At 41.6% G+C, this 22801-nt stretch overlaps 2 protein-coding genes across 8 annotated transcripts in view; both read left to right on the top strand.

The window, feature by feature from the left end:
• The first annotated feature begins 1406 nt into the window (after positions 1 to 1406).
• LOC109398250 (locomotion-related protein Hikaru genki) overlaps positions 1407 to 22801 on the top strand; it is a 47070-nt gene continuing 25675 nt past the window's right edge. For 4 of the 7 annotated variants that reach the window (XM_029852760.2, XM_062850113.1, XM_029852761.2 and 1 more), the window contains exon 1: positions 1438 to 1582. The gene's annotated coding sequence lies outside the window, so the exon portion shown is untranslated. Of the gene's footprint in view, positions 1583 to 22801 lie in introns of all 7 variants that reach the window. The other 3 variants (XM_062850112.1, XM_062850114.1, XM_062850111.1) reach the window with 3 other exon arrangements.
• The window catches only part of LOC134287678 (uncharacterized), a 182627-nt gene continuing 175415 nt past the window's right edge, over positions 15590 to 22801 (top strand). Inside the window, exon 1 of the mRNA XM_062850115.1 lies at positions 15590 to 16954. Within this exon, the coding sequence (XP_062706099.1) occupies positions 15596 to 16954 (1359 nt within the window). The 5' untranslated portion in view covers positions 15590 to 15595. The remainder of the gene's footprint in view (positions 16955 to 22801) is intronic.

Below are 22801 nucleotides of genomic sequence, written 5' to 3' on the forward strand. Positions count from 1 at the left end.
CTTTTGGAAAGCGTTTTGTAAAAAACTGCCAGCCACTCTGCTTTATCGTAGTAGTACTTCCGCTATATAATCTGCCCAATAAGTTAGATAACCGATTGTGACAAACACCGGCAGATCGATGTTTTTCTTTTCTCCATGTATAGGAAAGACTTTTGCCAAACTTGTATGGATATTCCAATGAATAATTTAACATTTTCTCACCTGTTTTCCGATCATAATCGTGTAGACTTACATATTCTCCCTTGTCCTGGCGCTACCATGGCACAGTGCCAGGGTTACTCATTTTGATGGGACGTCAGCTTGTGGTAGTATCCATCTACCGCCACTTGTAGACCCGAATTTATTGCTTGTTTGTTTTGTGAATGGTCTTTCCATGGCCTCGCATGGCACAGTATTTGTGAATGTAAACCTGCAATAAATATGTTTGCACACCAAAACGTACACACAAAAGCAGAAAATACTTCCCTTTTCATGTAATCCAAAATAATATTAGTAATCACGAGATTCCGGGGTCCTTTATTCTCGTCGCCAATGTAACGTTCCAATAAAACACTGTTTGTAGATTGACGATTGGTATCAAAGTGACGTTTATTCTCTGTTGACCTCATGTCACCCTCTGCACAGCCTACTACAATGGATATAGTGAAGCGAATACAACACGGCAGGCTGCGGTGGGCTGGACACGTAGCTCGTATGCCGGAGGAACGACAAGCTAAAATTATATTCAGCAGATAACCAGGAAGGGGTCGTCGGCTTCGTGGAAGGCCGCGCACACGTTGGCTTTCTGCAGTTGAGGAGGACCTAAGGACTCTATCAGGGCGACTGGAAGCGATTGGCCCAGGACCGAGGCCAGTGGAGGCGGATACTTCATTCGGCGTAGACTCACCGCTACGAGTTGTAGCCCATCAAGTAAGTATGAAAATGCGATATTCATCAACATGTCACTTGAGTTTTGTTGAAATGGGTTTACGAACGCACAAGAAAGGCTTTTTCTTTTCAAACCCACTTTTTCGTAAGTGAGTTGAATCAACCTCTGCAGCAAAACCCTCTCATCCTCGATTTCCATCTGATGTCCTGAAATGACTAGTCGCTTCTCGAGAGAGAGAGTCATATTTTCCGTAATTTTTGTTTTGATTCCTGCCCTACGCCAGACGGCCTGTCGCCTGTTCGACCGGCACCGGCCGGTAGGTATGGGATGGGGGCGGCAGGACCACATGTTGTTGCTCTCTGTTGCTGATGCTCACAGCTTTGGAACACCACGTGGTTGTTCGGCTTACCGCCGGAAGGCATGCTGTTGTTCGGGGCTTCAACCGTGGGTTCGGTTTTGGCGGGAATAGGATGGGTTTGTTTTTGCACCTTTGCCCATTCCTGTTCGCTCGACGACGCATGGCCATTTGTGCGAAGGTGGTCCGAGACTGATGTCCTGATGCTGGCTCTGGAAAATCCTTCAGTCCATGGATGACTCTCGAGGTGTGCAGAAGTGGTTCAGTCTGCAGGTGTGTATTGAATGAGATTTTTTTTGTGGGTGAGAAACTGAAAACTTTTCTAGTGGATGAACTGGAAGCTGTCTGGCATTAATTGGGTAAGTGTTTTTTCCACTAGCTAGTTTGAACTTTTTCCTGCTTAACAAAGATTCAAAGTGCGTGAAGTTCCGAATTTCAGTTGTCGAGAATAAGAAAGAAGCCAGAAAATTAACAAATCAGATTGAGTGAAACCCTTTTTCTACATTCTGGCACAACCGATGGGAAACAAAGATGAAGGCCACTTCTGTTCTCAGAGGCTGTGAAGAAGAAAATTGTTTTCCCAAAAAGGTTAACAAATGATTACATAAACTATCCTCCGCTATCGTGACCGTGTCCCGATGCGTCCCCGAGAGTCCAATCATTATGCAGAGCACATAGAAGGACGATAGTCGGTGTTGGCTTAGAGCAAGAATAAAATGATAAATTGAGATGTTTAGACGTAAGAACAAAATCCCGTGTACCCGTGTCAAAGGATGTGGATGAAATCCAACAACATGGAAACGCGCATGTTCCGAAAAGTGGATTCCTACATTATTGCTGTTTCAAGCTCCATCCAAGAAGTGTGCTGTGCGGAATGTATGATATGGCATATTTTTATTATGCTCGGTGTATTTTTGGAGGTGGAACTTTGTTTGAAGAGTGATTAAATGTACGCAAAACCAGATTCAACGGTAGTAAACATGGCTTAGCGTTGAAATATGAGGGATGATGAAGTCCTGTTCGGTATCTTCAGCAACAATAAACTGCGCAATTTGGAGAGCAATGATAGGCAAACTTTCTGTTTTATTGCTGGTGGGATGAATAAGTATTTTCTAAATATCGCATCGCTTTTATATTAATTGCCATAATATACGCTAACGAACCATGTGTCTTTAGAATGGGAAGTTTTGTCTTCATTCGTGAAATGTATATTTCAGATAAAAAACTCTATATCATTCCCACACCTGGTAGGATTTACAAAATTCAGAGCTCGTTCTTCTTGGGATCATGGACTTCTGAGAAGGATGGTGTCGTCGACAAAAAAAAAAACGGATAGCGCAAACAATCCCCAATATTCAACACTGCAATATTTTTGTGATAATTCATGTTTTCTGCATTGGAATGTTTAGTAAGGTCGTAAGGTTAAATATTCACATCCATTGTTGAAGTTGTTTCAGAAGTATGATAAAAAGACACTTATTGAGTGGTAGTAAAATAGGGTATTGATTCCCTTATTAACCCTTATGTGGCCGGCAGGGTACCTGGGTACCTTTTTCGATTTCAAATCTTGATATTTTAATGATTATTGATAGTAGGAAGTTGGAACTCTGCTAGATCTTAGAACTCGTGAATAAAACGAAACTAAAATGATCATATCACCGTTAATTTTCCACCGTTTAGTCGAAAAATGTTTAGCTCATTTAACTCAGAAACTCATTAGCTATCGAGAAAATATTTGGTTGCACCGATCTGATCACCGTGGTTTTTGAAAAATTCGGATTTTCGGGAACATGTCCTTTTACCGTATTGAAGCCCACATTGATGAGGCTAGGATAGCGTAAAGGGGCCATGGCCAGCCATAGCTTCACGGGAAGCCTGATGCAAAATCGCAGCTTCAAAGTCAACACGTTTTATGATCCCAGGCTGGTCAGATAATATATGTTGAAGCAATTTTAGGATGATTTTTACCGATATTGCTATTAACCTACCGAAAATCCCAAATTTGACCATTTGGAATGTGAGAACTTCAGCGCGATCACTATTTTGAATGCTGCCTACAAAGTGCTATCACAGATCATCTTCCGTCGTCTGTCGCCTAAAACAAAAGAGTTCGTGGAAAGTTATCAAGGCGGCTTCATCGACGGCCGATCGACAATGAACCAGATCTTTACCGTACGGCAAATCCTCCAGAAATGCCGTGAATACCAGGTCCCAACGCATCACCTGTTCATCGACTTGTAGCTCTGAATTATGCTACGATTTTTAACGGTATTGTGAACTACGAACTAGTTTTACATCAATTAACAGTGAAGACTTCTCGGGAGCTGTTAAAATTGAACGAGAATTATAGTTTGTTTTCGTGCTGCTGAAGTGCTTAGTCTCGTATATTCCACCATCGTGCTTGTTCGTCATTTTCTGCCAAACAAACAGCGTCTCACATCACTCACATGATGCACACCAATAGAGCTACCCGAGCTACTACAGTGGCGAAAGACAAACCGACAGCTGCTTTGCCGTTCGGATCGAACGATGATAATGACAACAAAAAGCAATCGAGGGAACACTTGGATAGAGTCGATGCCCACGTAGGAAACTTCGATGATCTGTTGTTTCATCTAAAGCAATTGATTGATGACGGAAATTCAAAGTTGGAGGAGCGCATCGAATCTAGCAGTAATGCTCTATGTAACGAAATTTCAACCCTACGCAAGGAAGTTCATCAACTGAAGGCTGAATACGCACAGGATTTTGATCAGCTTAGTGAACGTCACGCTAAAACGGAGATAGATGTGCGAAAGAACAAGGATTCCATCAGCAGGATGCCAAGATCGAGTGAACTGATTCTCACCGGTGTTCCATTCTACAAAACGGAGAATACCAGTTCTCTGCTACGAAAAGTGTCTTCTGTTCTTGAGTACCACGATACAGATGGCCCGTTAGTATACACGAAGCGATTGGCTCGTTTTCCCATCGCTGATGGCGCAAATCCAACAATTCTGTTGCAATTTGCGTTCAAGGCGGCCAGAGACGACTTCTTCCATCGTTATTTCTTGAAGAAGGGCTTGAATCTGAACCAACTGGGTTTCGATGTCGACAAGCGCGTCTATTTGAATGAGAATCTAACCGATTCGGCTCGGAACATCAAGGGTGTCGCTCTGAAGCTGAAAAGAAGCGGTAAGGTAAGGAACGTTTTCTCCAAGGACGGGACCATTTTCGTGAAGCCGAACGACGGAAACGCTCCAGTTCAACCGATATTCCACGTAGATCAACTGAAGGACGTGGTATTCAACACTAAAAAACCTTTCCTTAAAAATAATCGATTTCCTTCCCAATTTTCCCATGCTTCCTTCCTCATAGTTTCCTTTGAATAATCCACTCCTAAAAGTTTTCACTGTTACAAACCTTTCCTATGCATATTCATTTTCCTACCGAACGTTTTCCATGATTCCGTTCCCATAGTTTTCCCATGTAGCCATCCTTCCTAAAAGTCAAAATCGATGGATTGAAGTTCAATGGTGTACCCCACATCTACGCTGCTGTTGTTGTTGTTGCTGCTTTGGATGGACCCTATGTTGCTGCTGCTGCTGCTGCTGTGTTGAGGCGAGTTCATCATTGACCCGTAGCTGCTTGATATCCGTCGGATTTGCGAAAAATGACCACTTTCTAAGTTAGTGTTAGTGATTTTTTTTTGTTTAGTTATATTGATATGTATGTTCCTCAATTTATTATCTGTTTGCTGTATCCATTCACCATCATTCTACCATGCCAGTTTAGGCTGTTTTTTCTGACGATCGCGTACGACAATGACGTCGGTTGATCAAAGAGCTGATGTTGCACGATCAAGAAGAGGCTTTGCCGATATACCCCGAGCAGTTATGAATGTTGCTCTTCGTAATGACTGCATTAACTTGTGTCACATGAATGCCCAAAGTTTGTGTGCCCGTCAATCAACCAAATTCGATGAGTTCAAAAGTTGTTTTACGAATAGTAAATTAGATTTGATTTGTGTCACGGAAACATGGTTACATGACGGTGTTCTTGATGGCATAATAACATTAGATGGATATAAAATGATCCGAAATGATCGCAAGTATTGTCGCGGAGGAGGTATTTGCATCTATTATAAAACTGATCTGGATTGTAGAATAATTGAAGCTTCAAAATTAACTGGACAGTATGGACAGAATGGTACTGAGTTTGTGTTTGCTGAGGTCCGCATCAACAGTCAAAAATTCTTACTTGGTGTGATGTATTGTCCCCCGAGTACTGATTGCTCAGATGTATTGGAGCAGAAATTGTCTGAATTATCATTAAACTATTCAAATTTAGTAGTTATAGGTGATTTCAACACAGATATGAAAAAGTCTTGCAGCAGGACCAGTCGGCTTTGCGATGTTCTGAACAGGTTTGATCTTCTTTGCGTTAACAATGAACCGACACACTTCTTCCCGAGTGGAAGTTCCTTGATTGATCTGTTGATGACCAATGATTCGCATTTTATACTTAATTTCAATCAAGTAGCTGCGCCTGGCTTTTCCCAACACGATATCATATTCTCATCTCTTAATATTTTGCGCACAACAGAAAATAGCGAAAAGCCCTTTAGAGACTACAACAGAATCGATACCCAAATGCTCCAAAACACTTTGAATGATTTGGACTGGTCTCCGCTATACAGCATAACGGATTCTGATCTTGCGCTTGATTATTTTAATCAGCACATAATTGAATTATTCGAAAATTTCGTTCCGCTGCGTTATCCCAGGGCAAAGAAAAATGCCCCATGGTTTAATGATAATATTTTCAACAGCATGGTTATCAGAGATATCGCGTATAGACAATGGATAGCTACTAGAAATGAGTCTGATCATGCGCAGTTCCGGCGACTTCGCAATAAAGTGACTGACTTGATAAATAAGGCCTGATTATTTGTCAACAAGTTTAGGTACAACGAATTCAAGCAAAGATTTGTGGAAGAAGCTTAAACATCTGAACGTCAAACTTAGTTCAAATAATAACTCTAAGTTTACCAACACCAGTGATGAAATCAATGCTCATTTCGCTGAAAGTTTCACTAGAGACGATTTTTATTCCACAACTCCACCGTTAAATTCAGACGGTTTTTCTTTTGAGCCTTGTGATGAACTAGAAGTTACTTCAGCTATATTTTCTATCTCCTCAAATGCTGTTGGGTTAGATGATATACCTATGAAATTTATTAAATTGATTCTACCATATGTAATCACTCCCATTACGTATTTGTTCAATTTATTCATATCCACCTCCAAATATCCCCAATCATGGAAAGCTGCAAGAATAATTCCAATACCAAAAAAATCTTCACGAGTTGCTTTGGATAACCTCCGGCCTATAAGTATTCTATGCGCGCTTTCCAAAGCGTTTGAGAGGATTTTGAAATATCAAATTCAAAGGTTTGTTCAACGATTCAGCCTCCTTAGTGCACAGCAATCTGGGTTCAGATCTGGTCACAGTACAACCACGGCCTTGCTTAAAGTACATGATGATATTAGTCAGATTGTAGATAGGAAGGGCGTGGCCTTCTTGCTTCTTATTGATTTTTCGAAAGCTTTCGATAGGGTGTCCCATGTGAAGTTGCTTCATAAGCTTTCGCACCAGTTCAATTTTAGTCGCAATGCCGTACATTTAGTAAAATCGTATTTAAGTAATCGCTCTCAAGTCGTTGATATTGACGGTAATCATTCCACCCCAATTAATATCTTATCGGGGGTACCACAGGGGTCGGTCCTTGGGCCACTATTATTTTCACTTTTTATTAACGATCTGCCGTCTGTTTTAAAAGTTTGTATGATCCATATGTTTGCCGATGATGTACAGCTGTATTTTTGTTCAACTGACATTGGAGTGAATGAGATGGCCAGACTAATAAATGCTGACCTAAGAAATGTGGCGCGGTGGTCTCTGATGAATCTACTGCCTATCAATCCCTCAAAAACAAAAGCAATTTTCTTTTCGAGGCGTCAGGCAAGTCCCGTATTACCGGAACTAATAATAAATAACGAACGAATTGAATACGTTGATAAAGCCAGTAACTTAGGAATTATATTCCAGAGTAATCTAGAATGGGACTACCAATTCAATTCGAAATGCGGTAAGATCTATGCAGCACTGCGCCATCTTAAAATCACAGCTGGAGCATTGTCAGTATCGACAAAAATTAACCTCTTCAAATCTTTATTGTTGCCTCATTTATCCTACGGCTTGGAAGTAATCTTGAATGCTTCTGCAGCTTCATGTGAGCGATTACGCGTTGCTCTTAATCATTGCATACGATGGGTACACAGTTTGTCAAGATATTCTCATGTAACACATTTACAACGACAACTTTTAGGGTGTTCTTATCAAAATTACTTTAAATTGCGATGTTGTCTTCTTTTATTCAAAATTGTTCACCATGGACCTCGATACTTGGCTGACAAGATACAACCTTTCAGGAGCAATCGTGTACGACACTATGTAATTCCTCAGCATTTCTCTTCACACTACGGTGACTCCTTTTTTGTTCGTGCAATAAATATATGGAATCTGCTTCCAACAGACATCCAATCAATTGATTCATACTCAAGATTCCATCGGCAATGCTTGAACTGGTTTAATGGGGAAAGATAAGTGAATGGAATGAGCAAACAGATATTTTCTTTTTCTTTTGTTTTGATAGTATTATAATGATTTTTGTTATGGAAGTGGTCCGGACAATGAAAAAACCGATTGTAGAATTTAATAAGGATTAAGCCTTACTCTACATGTATAAAATGAAATAAATAAAATAAATAAATAAATAAAGCGGCATACGACAGTATCGACCGCGCAGAGCTATGGAGAATCATTGACAAAAACGGCTTTCCTGGGAAGCTAACTAGACTGATTAAAGCAACGATGGACGGTATGCTAAACTGCGTTTCGGGTGAACTATCCAGGTGATGGACTCTCATGCCTACTCTTCAACATCGCTCTGGAAGGTGTGATGCGACGAGCCGGGCTCACCAGCCGGTGACAGAGCTGTACACCCGCCTTAAACGCGAAGCAGCAAAGATCGGACTGGTGGTGAATGCTCAAAAACATAGTACATGCTGATAGGCGGAACCAAACACGACCGGATCCGTCTGGGTAGTAATGTTACGATAGACGGGGATACTTTCGAGGTGGTGGAGGAATTTGTCTACCTCGGATCCTTACTGACGGCTGACAACAACGTGAGCCGTGAAATTCGGAGGCGCATCATCAGCGGAAGTCGGGCCTATTACGGGCTCCAGAAAAAAAAACTGCGGTCGAAAAAGATTCACCAACGCATTAAAGGCACCATGTACAAAACGCTAATAAGACCGGTGGTCCTCTACGAGACATGGACCATGCTCGAGGAGGACCTGCAAGCACTCGGAGTTTTCGAGCGACGCATGCTAAGGACGATCTTCGGCGGTGTGCAGGAGAACGGTGCGGAGAAGGATGAACCACGAGCTCGCTGCACTTTACGGCGAACCCAGCATCCAGAGGGTGGCCAAAGCCGGAAGAATACGGTGGGCAGGGCATGTTGCAAGAATGCAAAGCTGGTGTTTGCAACTGATCCGGTTGGCACAAGAAGGCGTGGAGCGCAGAGAGCACGATGGTGGAGCGTGCGTGACCTGACGAGTATTGGGCGCGACCGAGGATGAAGTATTGTGGCGTACTATTGTTGATTAGTTCTTGTCTTAATGATGTTGAACAAATAAATGTAATGTATGTGTTCGCCTATTCAGAACAAAAAAAAAAGAAAAACGGACGAAACAAATATTTTGAAACATTTTGTCGCCAAACTCGTATCATCCTTTGAAAGTTTTTGAGAGTATTAAGTTGATCTACTTTATTGGAGTCTTTCATAGCTCAGTTAGTAAAATCACAGTTATAATACATCACCATATTGAGGGAGGTTAGATTAAAATAACGGTCCCGTTCAATAGTTTTGCAGCATATTATTTTTTTTTTTCAAGTATTTTATGTAACACTTACCACTATAATTACCCCACAATGTATTTTGACAGGGTTGCAAAACGGTGAGTCGAAAAGGAGAGCGTCCAACATAGCTCTGGTCCTCACAAGTTCCTACCTCATGCTTCCACGGGTCAAGCGATGACAAAGACCGCCAGCTAAGAGTTGTGTGCTTAGCTGGTAGTGCAGCCTGGGCAGGGCACTGCTATCCTTCTGACTTCAGCTAGATTGAGGAGGTACGACCCGAGCGTCTGTTCACCAAGGAGGTGTGGCTCAAACAGCGTCTGTTCTGGCATCCAGCGGCTGAGTAGAAACGCTGCACCACGCCCAGCTAGATCCAAGGTGGTAGCCCCATCAGCGTGGTCGTCCCAGTGTTATCGCATCCACGCGACGAAATAAGGACTACGATTGGAAACTTGGAACATGGAATTGCAAGTCACTAGGTTTCGCAGGATGTGACAGGATAATTTACGACGAACTACGTCCTCGCAACTTCGACATCGTGGCGTTGTAGGAACTTTGTTGGACTGGACAGAAAGTGTGGAAAAGCGGGCATCGAGCGGCTACCTTCTACCAAAGCTGTGGCACCACCAATGAACTGGGAACAGGATTTATAGTGTTGGGCAAGATGCGACAACGTGTGATCGGGTGGCAGCCGATCAACGCAAGGATGTGCATGTTGAGAGTAAGGGCTGTTTCTTCAACAACAGCATCATCAACGTCCACTGCCCACACTAAACTTTGCAGCCTCTCGTGGTATGGTAGTCCGAAGCATCTTCTTCCCCCGCAAAGATATCCACAAAGCCACCTGGAGATCATCCGACCATCAAACAGAAAACCAAATTGACCACGTTTCAATCGACGGTAAATTCTTCTTAGATATAACCAAATGTCCGCACAAACCGCAGTGCGGATATAGATTCGGATGACTACTTAGTCGCTGTATGTATGCGCTCAAAACATTCGACAGTTATCACCACGCGTCGAAGTCGAACGCCGCGACTCAACATCGAGCAGCTGCATAACGTAGAAGTGCCATCGCAGATGTTGCAGAAATGCCGCGAATACAACGTGCCCACACATCACTTGTTCATCGATTTCAAATCGGCGTATGATACAATCGATCGAGAACAGCTATGGCAGATTATGCACGAATATGGATTCCCGGATAAACTGATACGATTGATCAAGGCGACGATGGATCGAGTGATGTGCGTAATTCGAGTATCAGGGACACTCTCGAGTCCCTTCGAATCTCGCAGAGAATTACGGCAAGGTGATGGTCTTTCGTGCTTGCTGTTTAACATTGCTTTAGAGGGTGTAATAGGAAAGCGGGGATAAACACGAGTAAAACGATTTTCCCGAAGTTCGTTCAGCTGCTTAGTTTTGCTGATGATATTGATGTTATTACTCGTCAATTTGAGACGATGGCGGAAACGTACATCCAACTAAAGAGTGAAGCCAGGCGAATCGGATAAGTCATTAATGTGTCGAAGGCAAAGTACATGATGGCAAAGGGCTCCAGGGAGGAACCACCGCGCCCGCCACCCCGAATTTATATCGACGGTGATTAAATCGAGGCGGTTGAAGAATTCGTGTACTTGGGCTTACTGGTGACCGCCGACAACGACACCAGCAGAGAAATTCAGAGGCGCATTGTGGCAGGAAATCGTGCTTACTTTGGACTCCGCAGAACTCTACGATCGAATAAAGTTCGCCGTAACACGAAGTTAACTATCTACAAAACGCTGATTAGACCGGTCGTCCTCTATAGGCACGAAACATGGACCCTACGTGTAGAGGACCAAAGCGCCCTTGAAGTTTTCGAACGGAAGGTGTTGCGTACCATCTACGGCGGAGTGCAGGGGGAAGACGGGACTTGGAGGCGAGTGAACCACGAGCTGCTTCAGCTGCTGAGAGAACCAACCATCGTCCATACCGCGAAAATTGGGAGGCTACGGTGGGAGGGTCACGTCATCAGGATGTCGGATAGTAATCCGACTAAAATGGTTCTCGAGAGTCATCCGACGGTACAAGAAGACGTAGTGCGCAGCGAGCTAGGTGGGTCGATCGTGGAGGACGATTTACGGACCCTTCGCAGAATGAGGATCTGGAGACACAAAGCCATGGACCGAGTAGAATGGAGACGACTTTTACGTACAGCAGAGGACACTCAGGCCTCAGTCTGACTGGTAAGGTAAGTACGGTCTAATATATTTCAGTACAAACATATTAAACATCTGCGTTGATTAAACGTATACCTAACCTTGCCTTTTGATTATTTACTAAACAATCAGAGCCTTGCAGCCTGTTACCAACTTGCCAGTTTTCTGAAAGCTCGGCATATTATGTCATTAATAACAGAAGCAATTAATATTTTCCAGCAAGGAACAAATTCGTTTTTTTTTTTGCTATAAACACATTGGAAGGCTTCCATCATGCGAACATTCCCGTTCGAATCTCTTCTGAGAATCCATTTATATCAGTCGTCTTGATAGAATCCAAGGTGTGAGTCTTCGTCGAGCGGTTGAGCTCCAGGGCATAAAGAAAAGAAAAAAGCCCGACCGACGTGTGTATCCTTTCCCAGTCACGTTTTCGATACGTCCCTGGCCGGCCTGGCGGATAGATAAATATACAAACCTCAAGCTCGAACGAAGACCTACATATATGAGACGACGGAATAGATATTGAGAGTCTCTACCGGCAGCCCGGGGGGAGACACAGACTTGGCGATGATGTATGATACGTAAACACATCCTGAACAGTGATGCAGGATGTGTGAAGAGATGAATGTTTTTGTATCCGCTTGCTGTTACGGATTGTTCCCCATCTATCCTTTCGACCGGCGCGGCGGCACAGGCCTGGAGGCATATGTGCACACATATCTATTATTGTGTCGCACTAGGAAAAGGCAGATGGATACAGTTCGAACTCCAATAGTAGCTGCTTAAGATGCTCCTCGGGACTTGGTCGGAGCATTCAAATTCATTTTTCAAATGAGTGTATTCAGTTTCGTACCTTTATTTTGCTTATCCTTTGACAGATACGCATGTTTCGACTACCACTTGTAATCTTCCTCAGTGTCAGTGTTATCCTGGATAACTGACACTGAGGAAGATTACAAGTGGTATTCGAAATACGCGTATATGTCGAAGGATAAGCAAAATATGGCGGGAATAAAAGGTACAAATCTGATTATAATGATTATAATCAGTGTAATTACACTTATTCGAACATAATATCAGTTTGAATATAGGGTGTGTGTCATCAGTAATCTAAAGCTCCCATATTCATCCTATTCGAAAACGAGCGAATAAGGCACCGATTGATTCCGTAGGGGAGACTGAGGAGACTTGATCCCTGGGGAGACTTGTTCCCCCCATATTTTCTTGGAATCAAAAACAGTTTTCTTCTAGCATATTTTTTCCAAAGCTACATCTTGTCAGACGGCAATGTTTTGGTTACAATTGATTTTAATTGTGCATTACATTATTTTTTAATGGCTGATTGTTTGTTTTCAGTCCTTCAGAAATCTTTTAGGCGATTCCGGAAAATCTCAATACAACATAAAAATTGAACCAAATCATGTCAAAATTTTACAGCACATAGTGTAAATAAAGTACTATCAAACGTAATTATTCAAATGAGGCTGTTATATAAAAATTTAAATTAATGCAACTTGGTATATACAACAGTGACATGGGGAGACTTGATCCCTCGAGGATTACACACACATTATACATGTGAAAAATAAAATTCTATTTGGAAGCCTCTATTTACTCGGAATTCTAGTATATTCAATGATAAAACGTGTCAGATAATTATTATTTTATTACACACCATTAAAAGAGGGATCAAGTCTCCCCATTTTCAAAATACAACATAACCTTAACAATTTAAGGCAATCTTATAATTTCAAATTCACCATATTCATCAAAAATACAAGAAAACTTGAAATGAAAATGAATAGGAAGCTTCTGGAGTTATTATCCCTTTAAATCAACCATGTGCTCAAAAGGGGATCAATTGTGGCCCATTTTTGAAAAATACATCATAAGACATGCCTCCATAGAAACACAGTTTTGAAAACTTTAACAATAATTTAAAGTCCTTCTGTTGTGTGTAAACTTGCAATAGATGTTTACGTTCCATTCTGTACGAAAAACGGATCCAGTTTTGTGTTTTTCTTGAAGTTACAGGCAAATTAAGAAAAAGGGATCAAGTCTCCCCAGTCTCCCCTACTTTTTGGTTTCATGCGTGCTCACTTCTCACAAAAAATACAAAAAAAAACAAAACAAACAGCGCTTCAATCCTTTGTTTTTCGTAGGATGAATATGGGAGCCACATGTTTAATAAGGGAACCAATGCCCTACATCTGAATGTTTCGACTCGTTACCAAAACTACGAACATGCTTAACACCACTAAGACAACCTGCCATAGGCCATATTTAATATTAATATAATATTAAATGCACCTTGAACATTAAACTCTTCTCATTACCACTTGACACTCTGGAAACGCGACATCAAGATGATTTGCAGAAAACTGAATATGTGATAAGGCTGATACAAATTTTATTTTCACTTTTTGTCTCCCCCCCCCCCCCCCCCCCCCCCTTCAAAAAATTTTGGCTGGAATTTGCATTTTGAGGGGGCAGATAAAAAATATTTATCAAAATTTCGGGTTTTTCTAAAAATTCTTTAAAAAATCCGATGAGTTTTTAATATTTTTCAGATTAAATGCTTTATTATTTTTATCCCCCCCCTCGACCAGCCAAAGGGTGGTGGGACAAAAAGTGAAATAAATATTTGTAACGGCCAATGTACCATGGAAATGTCAGAATCACCTTTTCTCGGAAAAATACTGTATACGGTTTGGGAACGCCGTTGAGAACATGCAAAAAACAATGATATGATTTTTCCTGCCATTCACACCAAAGCTCGAGCGTCCCAGTTTTCCACATGAAGATCGAGCCACTTCAGGATGCGACAAGTAGATACCCCTCCGTGGTAGTGCTGTGCTGATGCAGCAAACAGTCCCCGCCCGCCAATGCCGAGCCGAGGGCGACAATATTGCTCTGCTCTTGCCGCCATGGTAGCAGAGCAGCTTTTCTCGGAAAGCAAAGTGTCCGGAAATAAAGTAGAATGCAAACAATTTATCAGCCAGGCAGGAATGAAAACAATCCTGCTCTGCACTGCTCCGGCTCGCTCGCTAGCAGTGCAGTAGTGCTTCTACGAACCGGCTGCGGGGTAAGGGACTGACTGGTTTGAAACGGGATGCTCAATCGGTGCACGCTGTGAACGCGTCAGTTCTCGAGAAGATGACGGAAGTGGTGTAATTTCCGAACTTTATCCCAGAATTTACAGCGTTTATGATAAGCAATGCGAAAACAAGTGGAGAAGTAATGATAGTTTGGTTCGCGGTGCATAATGATACCGTGTGGGTGGGAGATTACATATTAACTGAGGTGGGTAGTATTAGAATTTGATTGCGTAATGACTTGCTGTGATATATGTATACAAAACCCTTAATCAAAACCTGTTGAACCTCACCGACTATATTAGCATTACCATTAAAGCAAGTCGCACAAATTCGTAGGTGGTACAGTCCGCGAGTACGATCGCTGCCCAAGCCATGACGCCAAGATCATCATAGGAGATTTGAACGCTCAGGTAGGGCAGGAGGAGGAATTCAGACCGACGATTGGTAAGTTCAGCGCCCACCAGCAGACGAACGAAAACGGCCTACGACTCATTGATTTCGCCGCCTCCAAAAATATGGCCTTACGTAGCACCTTTTTCCAACACAGCCTCCCTCATCGTTACACCTGGAGATCACCACCGCAGACGGAATCTCAAATCGACCACGTTCTGATTGACGGACGGCACTTCTCCGACATTATCGACGTCAGGACCTATCGTGGCGCCAACATCGACTCCGACCACTATCTGGTGATGGTCAAACTGCGCCCAAAACTCTCCGTCATCAACAATGTACGGTACCGGCGACCGCCACGGTACAACCTAGAGCGACTGAAGCAACCGGATGTCGCCTCAGCATACGCGCAGAATCTCGAGGCCGCGTTGCCAGACGAGGGCGAGCTCGATGAGGCCCCTCTACAGGACTGCTGGAGTACAGTGAAAGCAGCCATCAACGACGCAGCCGAGAGCACCATCGGGTACGTGGAACGGAATCGACGGAATGAATGGTTCGACGAAGAGTGCAGAACGGTTTTGGAGGAGAAGAACGCAGCGAGGGCGGTAATGCTGCAGCAAGGGACTCGACAGAACGGGGAACGTTATAAACAGAAGCGGAAACAACAGACCCGCCTCTTTCGGAGCGCCGCCTGAAAGAAGCGGAGTTTGAAGAAATGGAAATGCTGTGCCGTTTCCAAGAAACACGGACGTGCTATCAGAAGCTCAACGCATCCCGCAACGGTTTCGTGCCGCGAGCCGAAATATGCAGGGATAAAAACGGAGGCCTCTTGACGGACAGACGTGAGGTGATCGAAAGGTGGAAGCAGCACTTCGATCAGCACCAGAACGGCGTGGAGAACGTAGGCACGGGAGCCCACGGCAACCGAGGAAACGACGACGCCAATGCAGCGGAGGACGGAAATGAACCAACTCCCATTCTAAGGGAAGTTCAAGAGGCCATTCACCAGCTCAAAACCAACAAAGCAGCTGGTAAGGATGATATCGCAGCTGAACTCATCAATATGGGCCCAGAAAAGTTGGCCACCTGTCTGCATCGGCTGATAGTCAGGATCTGGGAAACCGAACAGCTACCGGAGGAGTGGAAGGAAGGTGTAATCTGCCCCATTCACAAGAAAGGCGACTATTTGGAATGTGAGAACTTCAGGGCGATCATAATTTTGAATGCTGCCTACAAAGTGCTATCCCATATCATCTTCCGTCATCTGTCACCTAAAATGAATGAGTTCGTGGGAAGTTATCAAGCCGGCTTCATCGACGGCCGGTTGACAATGGACCAGATCTTTACCGTACGGCAAATCCTTCAGAAATGCCGTGAATACCAGGTTCCAACGCATCACCTGCTAATCGACTTCAAAGCGGCATACGACAGTATCGACCGCACAGAGCTATGGAGAATCATGGACGAAAACGGCTTTCCTGGGAAGCTGACTAGACTGATTAAAGCAACGATGGACGGTGTGCAAAACTGCGTAAGGGTTTCGGGTCAACTATCCAGTTCATTCGAATCTCGCCGGGAACTGCGAAAAGGTGATGGACTCTCATGCCTACTATTCACCATCGCTCTGGAAGGTGTGATGCGACGAGCCGGGCTCAACAGCCGGGGAACGATTTTCACAAAATCCGGTCAATTTGTGTGCTTTGCGGACGACATGGACATTATTGCCAGAACATTTGGAACGGTGGCAGAGCTGTACACCCGCCTGAAACGCGAAGCAGTAAAGGTCGGACTGGTGATGAATGCCTCAAAGACAAAGTACATGCTGGTAGACGGAACCGAACACGACCGGATCCGTCTGGGTAGTAATGTTACGATAGACGGGGATACTTTTGAGGTGGTGGAGGAAATCGTCTACCTCGGATCCTTACTGACGGCTGACAACAACGTGAGCCGTGAAATTCGGAGGCGCATCATCAGTGGAAGTCGGACCTACTACGGGCTCCAGAAGGATCTGCGGTCGAAAAAGATTCACCCACGCACCAAATGCACCATGTACAAAACGCTAATAAGACCGGTGGTCCTCTACGGACACGAGACCTGGACCATGCTCGAGGAGGACCTGCAAGCACTCGGAGTATTCGAGCGACGCGTGCTAAGGACGATCTTCGGCGGCGTACAGGAGAACGGTGTGTGGGGGAGAAGGATGAACCACGAGCTCGCTGCACTTTACGGCGAACCCAGCATCCAGAAGGTGGCCAAAGCCGGAATGATACGGTGGGCAGGGCATGTTCCAAGAATGCCGGACAACGATCCTGCAAAGCTGGTATTTGCAACTGATCCGGTTGGCACAAGAAGGCGTGGAGCGCAGAGAGCATGATGGGCGGACCAGGTGGAGCGTGACCTGGCGAGCATTGGGCGCGACCGAGGATGGAGAGCTGTAGCTGCAAATCGAGTATTATGGCGGCAAATTGTTAATTCAGTATTATCATGAATTTGATGTTAACTAAATAAATGAAATGGGTTATCGGGGTTATTTGAAGATATTTCCTTTTTTTTTAGGCCGTGCGGTGAACCAATTCAGCTCCACTCGATACTACGGAAGTTTTAACCAGAGTTTAAAATTTTTATTTTCAATGAGTGAAATTCAACGTGAATTTAGTAAATCCTCAACTGAGGGATCAAAATAAAATTCATTTTGGTGAATGAATTTTTTCACCTATTCATTAATTTTTCTATCACTGACAATTTTCACTGAGAAATATAACTGGACCGTAACTCCCGATTATACTTCCAATCACCTCGAAACTTGTGTATAGTAGTTAATTAGAATATTAATTATCTTCTATATTTGTCCATTAAATCGGATTGTGCGTCTGTTAACTGAAATTGGACATTTTACGACGTGTGAAAAAATATTCGTGACAGAGAATTGAATGAAAAAAGAGAGGCATTTAGCTGACAATGAATGTGGCCAAACACGAATAAAAAAATGAGAATGTCAATCTTCACTTTCAATCTTCGATTTTTTTACTCTCTGGTTTTAACACAAACACGAATTAAATAAATCATTGATTTTGCACTCCAAGAAACTGTAGAGATTTTTGCAGTTTGTGCCTAAAATTCATTAGAATCCATCCACTCCCAGCAGAGATATCGGATTTATTTGCGTTTTATACCTATTTTTTCCATTGTGCACTGGCCAAAGTAACCAATTTAACCCCGATAACCCCTATTTATTTAAACTTTTACATGCATCTCCGCCCGGAGTGGAACGAAATCGATAAGAGCAGGACCAACCTTATGTTAAATTGCCGATGCCATGAAAGTTTTTACACAAATAATTGACGTATAGATGACGCCAATCGGGAATAGAAGAAGATTTTCTCAAAAAAGTGTGTGTGTGAGAGAGAGAAAGAGGTATAAAACGAGCTTATTACACTGATTTCCAGCATCGTGCGGCGACTGACACTCTCCTTATCTGAAACTATAAAAAAATTGAGGTTTGTGTCAAAAAAAATTTTCGAATCCATCCACCCTGAGCAAATTATATTGTATTTATTCGCGTTTTATTCATATTTTTCCCACTGTGCAGTGCTTTGAATGCCATTACCCCATAATTCCGATGAAAATGTTTTATTTTATATTTTTATTATTGTGAGCTTTGCAGATAATGTTGATTCTTCACACATATGGAAATTATTGACATTCGATTTCTATTATATTAATGACAGTTTAACTCGCAAGAATCTCTCTCTCTCTTCTTGGCATAACGTCCTCACTGGGACAAAGCCTGCTTCTCAGCTTAGTGTTCTATGAGCACTTCCACAGTTATTAACTGAGAGCTTCCTCTGCCAATGACCATTTTGCATGTGTATATCGTGTGGCAGGCACGAAGATACTCTATGCCCAAGGAAGTCAAGGAAATTTCCTTTACGAAAAGATCCAGGACCGACCGGGAATCGAACCCGTCACCCTCAGCATGGTCATGCTGAATACCCGTGCGTTTACCGCCTCGGCTATATGGGCCCTCGCAAGAATAGCCTATGTATAAAAACAGCTGATAAAATTAGTAACAGTTCAGCGCTACAAATTATTTTAATAATAATACTATAGAAAGAATAATTTATGTTTAAAGGAACTTGGAATATTAGACTATGTATTCAAGGAGGGAAAAAGGCTGTCCCCGTTAAATTGCGGACACTAAATCGATAATACAGTGGTACAAATTCGTTTAAACGCACTTGATTTTTGAATGGCAAACTTTACTTGAAGGACATCTGTGTTTTATTGGTATATATTCTAATAGACACTCACGCAAGACACTATCTGTACGAGTAACGAAGAATTCCGTTTAATTTGTTTTATTTAAATCAGGAAATCTATCTAATTTTAGGAGGAACGCACTTTTTTCCGTTTTTTCCATAACTGTTATTGAAAAAATATTTCACAATTTTTGATAACAATATGCATATGGGAGCGTCCATAAATTACGTCATGCAAAAATTGCCCATTTTTCCACAATTGCACGACCATAACCGATTGTGAAAACACGGTTGGAAGAATAGTCCGCAGAAGATGGTCGAGGGCCAATAGAATCGACCAAAACGTCCGGAGAATCTGGTAACATAAAGTTTATCATTTCTGTGGGTGCTATCGACTATTGATTCTTGGACTTGAGGGTTGCTTTCGGCCTTGCAGTCTTCGGCGTGCAATCAAAACGACATATGGCGACAAACATATCTAAAGGTCCAATCTGCAAAAGAAAGGCTCTCTTTGTTCCGATTTTCTTTAAATTATTACGATGTCACAGTGGGCATTTTGACAATTTGTGATGTGTAGATCGGAAAAGGATTGTTTGATCTGCCTTCCTATGCAAGAGGTATATCAAAATTTATGAATACAAGCCCGTTATAATTGAAAGAGAGGAGACTTAAAGAGAGCTTCTCATCTTCACTTAGGACCTCTAGAAATGTTTGGCCTGATATGTCCTCTACGCCCGACGTTTCGATGGTCTATGAAAAAGATGGCATAGACCATCGAAACGTCGGGCGTAGAGAACAAAAGTCGTTTTGATTGCACACCGAAGAATGCAAGGCCGAAAGAAACCCTCAAGTTTAACATTTCTCGCCGAAAACCAAACGATGAAAAGTTAGCACAGAGGCATTTTAGGAAGTTTCAGAAGATTTTTAGTGGGTTTCTGTGGCGTTACAATGACGTTTTCGGGGGGTTTGGAGGATCTCATGAGCTTTACATGGGGTTCGAGGAGGTTTCGTAGGCATTTCAGGAAGTTGCAGAGGGTTTCCAGTTGGTTTCGGAGGCGTTACAGAAGAGTTTTGGGAGTTTCGGACTGTCTCAGTAGTGTTATAAGGAGTCCGAGAGGGTTTCAGGAATTTTCCGAGGCATTTCAGGAAGTTTCAGAGAATGTTTAGAACAATACATAGGCAGTCGGGTGCCTGATACTCTTTCCAGTCTTGGTATGGTGATATGAACTACCAACCAAGCCAATCTGTTAAAAGTTAAGGTCGTACGGCAGAAGTTTCACGAATTCGGTGTATTCGTTCTATACATGGCTTTCATTATAACAATTTTCACCAACTATAAATTTTCACACTTGTTCGCCACCTAGCGAATACTATCATCAGAGATGCTAGATATACAGATTTTTCTGTATTAAACCTTCTGTACAGACAAGATACAGAGTACAGAAAAATACAGATTTTTGAAATGTGATACAGATTTCTCCAAAAAGCATAAAATTTGAAGTTATTTTCAATAAATTTTATTAAAACTTTATATATTTCCGCATGAACTTATGAAGAATTTATGAAAATGTGTACATTTTCACACATGTTTTAGAAAAATAAATTCCAGTAAAAATTTAAAACCGTCAAAAAGTAGTACACGTTAGTTTCTATTAACACCTAGGACTCTCGGTGTTTGCTATTTATACCCTCAAATACGGCGATACAGAAAAATCTGTATCGATACAGATTTTTGGTTAAACAATCTAGCATCTCTGACTGCCTATCTATTATTTCATTATCCACTTTGATCACTACTCCCTTACACTCTGAGTAGACAATGACCGATAAATCTGTTAAATGATTAACTTGCATTTTAAATCGATCGATAAAAAATATTTATATATTCATAAATATATCAATGAAAATACAAACATACAAAAAAGTTGTCTGTTTAGAAAGTAATTGTATTCTCTCCATATATGCCCACCCACCTGGGACACCCGTTATCAAAATTGTAAATTTTATCAACTATATATTTGGGAATTGATTCGGTTATTCATGTGAAAATTCATTGATTAATTGCTTTGTAAGGCTGACACAAATTTCGATTTTCTTTTATGTCACCGCAATTTTTTTGTCGGAATTCGACATTTTGAGGGGGGAAACAAGCTACATTTTTAAGAAATTTTAAAATCTTAAGGTGGAATTAGAGTTATTGGGAAAATTTCTTAACAAGTCCGATGAGTTTGACGGTTTTGCCTAATTGTTTGGGTAATTTTTCATCAACCCCTCCCTTGACGTGTCAGTGAGCAAAGTGACAAAAGAAAAAAATGAGGTTTGTTCCGGCCTAATTTTCTTAAGTAATGCTTTTAAAAACTAGGATTTTTTTTTCAGATATATGTTTAGAAATATTTCCGGAAATTTATTTGGAACTTCTTCGTCTTTTTCTTTGGGTATTTCTTCAATATGAAGGTCTGGCCATTTCTTCATGTTTGTTTTTTTATTTCTGTGGTTGTTACATTGGAATTTGAACAGCTATTTCTTTGCAAAATTGTTTGGAATTATTGTTCTAAAATTTCAACGGTAGTTCTTTCGTCATTTTCTTCAAAAAATTTCTTCGGCAATTTTATTATGATTCCTTTTGTTATTCTTTATGATTTCATTGTATTTACATTTATTGCCTCCGAAAATTGCTATTTATTTATAAATTTTGTCGGCAAGTTTTTTGGGATTTTTTTTTCAGAATTTTTTTAGGGAATTCGTTCGACTATTTCATCAGTATTTTCTTCGGCGAACCTTTTGTGAATTCCGTCGGTATTTAGCACTTTCTTTGGCAATTTTATCGGCAATTTGTTTGAAAAATCATTCGGAAATGCTTTTCAAAAATATTCGTAAATTCCAAAGGGAGCTTTTTTGCCAATTTCTTTGAAAATTCCAAGGGCCTATATTTTGGATATTTCCCAGATGAATTATTATTCATTATACAATTCTTATGGCATATTCTCTCTGTTATTTTTTTTGTGATTTTTGTTCGTTAACTCATTTTGAAAATTCTCAGATAATTACTTTAGAAATTCAGAAGTTCTCAACTTATTCAAAGAAATTACAAAGGATTTGCGATTTTCAAAAGAACTGCTGAATAAATTTAAAAATGAAATTGCCGAATCAATTTGCAAAGCAATTCTCGAATCGATTATCAAAAGAACACCCGAACAAATTTACCGAAAAAATTACTGAGAAATCCCCAAAGGAACTGCTGGTTAAATTTCCATCAGAGTAAGCTAAGAATTTTCCAAAGAAGTTGCCGCAAAATATTAAAAAACAAGAATGCTTACAAAGAAATTACCCAGGTAACCAATAAGCATTTGAATAAGCCGTATTTATGTTTTATATCTGCATTCGGCTTGCTCACTGCCGTATCATAGCAGTTCGATTACTCAACTACCCTATATTAACAATTCAAATGCTACTTAAAATCTGACAGCACTTTCGTAGCATTTCAAATGCACGGTATATTTTGGTCAACAGGCATCATAACTGCTACTTTATTGCCATGAAACTGCTAAGAGAGATGAGTCATGCTAAAACCACAACAAATTTCCACTTTCTAATTTACTTGCCACGACTGTAGAAGTCATTCGCATGTCCAGGTAATCATATGTAACAACGAATAAAAT

This window comes from Aedes albopictus, chromosome 2, assembly GCF_035046485.1.
Source record: "Aedes albopictus strain Foshan chromosome 2, AalbF5, whole genome shotgun sequence".
NCBI classification, from domain to species: domain Eukaryota; kingdom Metazoa; phylum Arthropoda; class Insecta; order Diptera; family Culicidae; genus Aedes; species Aedes albopictus.